The 6,000-nt window shown below is 44.6% G+C and overlaps 1 protein-coding gene across 1 annotated transcript in view; it reads right to left on the reverse strand.

Annotated features, from left to right (window-relative positions):
* The window catches only part of TMEM154 (transmembrane protein 154), a 41,911-nt gene extending 37,205 nt beyond the window's left edge, over positions 1-4,706 (reverse strand). The window contains exon 1 of the mRNA XM_039234329.1: positions 4,547-4,706. Coding sequence (XP_039090260.1) covers positions 4,547-4,634 — 88 coding nt within the window. The 5' untranslated portion in view covers positions 4,635-4,706. The remainder of the gene's footprint in view (positions 1-4,546) is intronic.
* Between the last annotated feature and the right edge of the window lie 1,294 nt (positions 4,707-6,000).

The following is a 6,000-nucleotide window of genomic DNA, read 5'->3' on the forward strand; positions in this document are numbered from 1 at the left end:
ACCGGGTCTGTATAAACTGCAGATAAAACTATTCGATAATACTATGTTTAAAACAAAGACGTAGAAGGAATAAAACACACAAAGAAAAATAAAAGCAAGATATATATTTTTTTTCTGGAAATGAAAATTTTTTTTCTAGAACGAAAAATATAGCTGAAAGGAAAAGGTCAATGAGTGGGTTAAGCAGCAGGATGAACTGGGTGATGGCACTAACCCTCCCATCGGTGGTACAGAGTTCTTCTTTCTCCACATCTCTGCCAACATATGAGGATGGTGCAAACTACACACAAGTAGGCAGATTGCAGGTTGTATTATTTCTTTGCAGAACTGGGCCCATCCCAGCCACAATCCAGCCCTCTCCTGGTTTCTTGGATCAGGCTTTTAGACACAGAGGGACTTTAAGCCTCAATCAATCCCTTTCTGCCTGCTTTTTTGGTCCCTGAAGGCTGTTTGGTCCTTGGGGTCAGTTCTCAGTAGCGTTCTCCCACAGTGACTGACACACTGTGCTTTCTCCCCCTGGTTCCCACACCCCGAAGCCTCTTACCCAGTGACTTCATCATTCCACGTTTCCTGCTTCTGGTCTTAACTATGCTAATCCCCAGATTCTCTGTTACTCACGCTGCACCTTGCAGCCCTTCCCTCCCCCCTCTAAAGGCCAAAGTTCAATGGGTTTTCCTGTAGACTAGTCTCTGACCCAACCAGATACAGCTCCTTTATTAATATGCAGTAACATTAGACCCCAACTAACAATGCATGGGATCCATCTACAGTTAAAAGGAAAACAGGGATATATTTTTTTCTAAACCTGAAACTAGCCACATATCCTGGCAGAGCCTAAAAACCCAGAGGTATAGTATATGTTAGAGCATGGACTCCTGAGACTGAATCTTAATTATGTCTTTATTTAACTTGACCGGAGGCAAGTCCCTTAACCTCTTAGTGACTCCACTTTCTCATATGTAAAAGAGGGACATATGTTTAAGATTGTTAGGAAAATCAAATGAGTTAGTATAAATTATTTAGAACAGCGCCTGGCATACAATGAATACTATATGTGTTTGCTATCATCATTACTACTTGAAATCGGAACTGTCCCAGGCAATAGCAGATAGATGCCAGTCACATTCATTGAAATGAGATCAGTGTCAGAAAGTGGAACTCCATTTATGTAACTAGTATTTTATTTAATTCTTTCTTCCCAAGGGTTAGCTTATAATTACATGATTATTGCCCTCCTGAAACAGTGTAGAAAATTTCCCAGTTGTCCCTGTCAAACCCAGTGTTTAACCCTGGCCACCAAAACAGTTACAGCCTCCTTGTTTTCTGTGTCATGCCCTCAGCCCTCCTTTCTAGAGCCATTATGCTCATAGCAGATAATAAATCCCATGTCTTTGGTGTCTGGGAAGTTGCTTTTTGCTTTCTGATAGTGTTAAGCTGACACAGACAGGAAACAGCGCAAGAAACCAGGTGGAAGTGACTCCCTCACTCATTGGACAGAATGTTGCCTTGACATTGAGTCTGCATTTTCTTAGCATCCAACCCTGGCCAAGATACCTAAATCCATAGCTTTTCTTCTACTCTGCTCATCTGTTTGGTCAAAATCCCAAAAAAGCTGTTTTCTCATTTCTCTCCCGGTGGTTTCTAAGTAGATTATTTCACTTGGGATATTAATCAAGTCTACATCAGACTCTCTCTATAAAGAGAAAAGACACTGACTCAGAAGTATTGACTCCGGTCCAGGTAACTGCAGGTATTAGGTTATGTTGCCTGTTTGTGGTTGGCTTGATTTGAGCTGTATCCTGGAATATGTGTGCAGGGAAGAGAGTCAGGCTGCTCAGTAGATTGGATTCTACTACCAAACATCACCAGGATACTCTTTGAAGGATTCAAAGAAATACAAGTGTGACACTTATCAACTAACTCACATCCTGAAGTCTTAGGCACCATGGGCTCAGAATGGTATACATTCATTAATTTAAAATATATAATCAGTGTTTATAAGAGGCTTCCCTTGACTTTGATTATACAGCTTTTTGCAAGAGGGCATTTTTGCATTTTCTGACTTTGAAAATCCAGACAGGGCCCAGTAAGTGTCTTGGATTATCCATATAAATCCTGCACTTGGCTGAAATGCAGCTTTTCACCTCTGACTTCCCTGACATTCTAACGATACTTGTTTTCAGGAGCTCATCAGTTTTTAGAGATCAGCCTCAAATCTATTCTGATGGCAGGGTTTTTTTTTTTTTTAATGTTTATTTATTTATATTTGAGAGGACACAAGCAGGGGAGGGGCAGAGAGAGACACACACAGAATCTGAAGCAGGTTTCAGGCTCTGGGCTGTCAGCACAGAGCCCGATGTGGGGCTCAAACTTACGGACTGTGAGATTATGACCTGAACCGAAGTCAGACGCTAAATCGACTGAGCCACCCAGAAGCCCCTTTGAATCCATTCTAGAAGGATTTTAGTATTTATCAACAATTATGGAGTTCTTTATGCTGATCCAGACAGGGTTTAGGGAAGTCAAAGATGAGCTAGCTACAGAGGATTTTCCCTGCAGGCACTCACAGCCTGGTGGGAGATGTGGACACATACACAATTAGGACTTAACATGATTAGCTATGTTTATAGAAGTTTAGTTTTATGTGGGCATAATACAGGTAAAGGCAGAACACCAGGCAAAGAGCAGTAAAAGGAGACATCAAGGAAGAGATGACCTTCAGTCTGGATCTTTAGGAGTTTAGGAAGTAGAAAAAAGAGAACTTGTCGTTCACTTTTAACAAGAGCCACAGAGGCCTGGAGCACATGCTGCATTCGGTCAGACAGTGGGAGGGCAAACAGAAGGAGATGCCACGGAAAGGGTGTTGAAGCGAGAGTCTCAGGGGAATCAACGAGGAGCAACCAAAGGTCTTTATGTGGAAGAACCACTGATCAGACACGAGTATTAGAAAGAAAACTTGTACTGATTCTTCAGATGAACCTTTTGTATCTCCCACATGGCAGACACCTGGACTCAGAAACGTCAAGAAAGTACTCAGGCAAGCCTAAATATTACTCTCAGGACATGTATGACGCATGTGTGGTAGCCACCAACGCAGCTTGAGCTGTGTCATCTTGGTGCTCGCTCCTAGCGCCCAATTTGTGCCTAAGACAACACATTGTGTCCCCTGCTCATCTTAAACACGACATCCCATTTCAACCCAAAACCTTTCCCGTTGGAATGGCTTGCCTTTCACTTTTCATTTTCCACCTCGGATGCCTGACAACACCACACGGAGAGCACCCAGGGCAAGCAAAGTTGGTGGGACGGTGTGGTTGGGTAAGGACTGTGAATCCCCAGGAAATTGCCACATCTGCTACATCAGGGCCTGATGCCTCCCTCGACCCCGCCCCCATCCTATTTAAAGAACTGTAGCTTGAGAACTTCCTTTTGCTTGAAATACTGCTCTACACTAGAAGCAGGTAGTATCCCTTGACAGAAAGCATGGGCAATGAGTGTATTTACCCAAGGGCAAGTCAACAAAACTATAAGCAAGGCAATCGAGGCTGATCGTGCTTTTGTTGTAGCAACTATCAATTGCTGCTCTTAGCTCAAAATACTACGATTTAATATTTTGTGTTTTCCAATACCTTTGATTTGTTACAACCACAATACTTTTCAAAATAAAGCTTCATGGGACGCCTGGGTGGCTCAGTTAGTTAAGCGTCTGATTTCGGTTCACGTCATGATCTCACAGTTCACAAGTTTGAGCCCTGTGTCGGGCTCTGTGCTGACAGCTCAAAGCCTAGAGCCTGCTTCAGATTCTGTGTCTCCCTCTCTCTCTCTGCCCTTCTCCCACTCATGCTCGCACGTGCTCTCTCTCTCTCTCTCTCTGTCACTCTCAAAAATAAATAAAAACCATTTTTAAAAGATTCAATAAAAAATCAAAGAAAGTTTCATTAGTAACAATCAATGCAAAGAAAATATCCCCTAATCTAGCAAGATCAAAGAAAAGCAGATGAAAGACTTCTCTTGATAAGTTGGAATGGATGCTGGTAACTCTTCAGATAATTTTGTTTACTTTTATTTCTAACTTACTGTTTTTCTTTGGTATACTTTCTAGTAGTATATTTCCATACCCCAGTTTTTCAAAGGTTTTGGGACTAGCACATTTCTCAGCCCACCTTATTAAAAGTAAATTCATTATTTCTCTGTTTCAGCTGATTGAAATGTTCTTTTACACGAACTGCCAAAAGTTTATGGTTTTCTTTAAAAAAGCCTGTTAAAGCTGGGAAATTATAGGGACCCCACACATGTTAGAAGGCAAAATTGTGGGAAAGTTAAATGGAATGTGTGAGCTGGAGCAGGATTGGCCAGCTGCAGGGGGAAAGCCAGCCGGGGGCCCCCCCAAGCCCACCCCCCAAAACTACAATTCTGATTTTCTCTCCTTTCACAGAAAGGACTAGTTTCTGGGTGTTCCCCTCCCCGGCAGAGTTCTGTCACCTGGGGCACTAAACCAGCCTCGGTATCCTCCTTCCCTGGGGTGGAGAGCGGGGAGGGAGCTTACCCAAAGCCTGGCTGGTGGGAAGGAGCACAATCGCCAGGGCCAAGAGGAGAGCAGCCCGGGAAGCCTTCCTGTCAGCTCGGCCCGGCATGATGCTGCGCTGGGCTGCGCTGGGCTTCAGCCTCCCTGAAACCTGAACATTTCCTGTTTCCTGCTTGTTTGGGTTGGTGCTAACTTGAAGGAGAGGTGTTTGCCTGTTTTTTAGGAAGTGATGTAATTCTGCAGGAGCCTGTCAGACCAGCAAGGATTGCAAAAGAGAAGTTGCTCTGCAAGCACTGATTCAGTTAGCAACATCTCTCAAGTCCTTTCCGGTCCCAGCCCTGCCACGGGCCCCCATCTTCTGAAATGGTCTCTTAGAAAACAGTGTCCATTGCTCAGATGTCATTTGGGATCTGGGACCGAGCGTCCGGGACCACAAAGCCTTCTCTATGTGTGATTTTGCTTAATCCCCAGGTGAGTAGGTGGGGCTGCCCAGAGTTTAGAGCAGCGGTTATTCAGTAGAACTTTCTGAGATGCTGGACATGTCCCAGATCTGCACTGTCCAGTACAGTAGCCATTAGCTGCATAGGCTATTGGGCACTTGAAATGAGACCAGTGCGGGGCGCCTGGGTGGCTTAGTCGGTTAAGCGTCCGACTTTCACTTAGGTCATGATCTCGCGGTTCGTGGGTTCGAGACCCGCGTCGGGCTCTGTGCTGACTGCTGGCTCAGAGCCTGGAGCCTGTTTCAGTCTGTGACTCCCTCTCTCTCTGACCCTCCCTTGCTCACGGTGTCTNAAAAAAAAAAATATTAAAAAAAAAAAAAAAGAAATGAGACCAGTGCAAAATGAATTTGTAGTTTTATTTTTATTAATTTAAAAAAAATTTTTTTAACATTTATTTATTCTTTCAGAGACAGAGCACGAGGGGGGGGAGGGGACAGAGAGAGAGGGCGTCACAGATGCCGGAGCAGGCTCCAGGCTCTGAGCTGTCAGCACGGGGCCTGAACCCATGAACCATGCCCGAGATCATGACCTGAGCATAAGTCGGATGCTTAACAAACTGAACCACTATTAATAGTGGCGCCCCTATTAATTTAAATTAAAATAACTCAGGGGTGCCTGGGTGGCTTAGTCGGTTGAGCGTCCGACTTTCGCTTGGGTCATGATCTCGCGGTTCATGGGTTCGAGCCCCGCGTCGGGCTCTGTGCTGACTGCCAGCTCGGAGCCTGGAGCCTGTTTCAGTCTGTGACTCCCTCTCTCTCTGACCCTCCCCTGCTCACGCTGTCTCTCTCTCCTAGAAATAAATAAAACATTAAAAAAAATTTAAATTAAAATAACTCACGTGGCTAATAGCTGCTGTGTTGGACAGCTCAGGCCAAGAGAGCAGAGGTATCTGTACCATCAGAAAATGGCCAGGCCACTTCTCTGCAGCCAAGCACATCACCATTGCTGGGCCCTGAGTGTCACCTCACTCCTAGG

This window comes from Hyaena hyaena, unplaced genomic scaffold, assembly GCF_003009895.1.
Source record: "Hyaena hyaena isolate Hyena2069 unplaced genomic scaffold, ASM300989v1 scaffold_89, whole genome shotgun sequence".
Taxonomy (NCBI): Eukaryota; Metazoa; Chordata; class Mammalia; order Carnivora; family Hyaenidae; genus Hyaena; species Hyaena hyaena.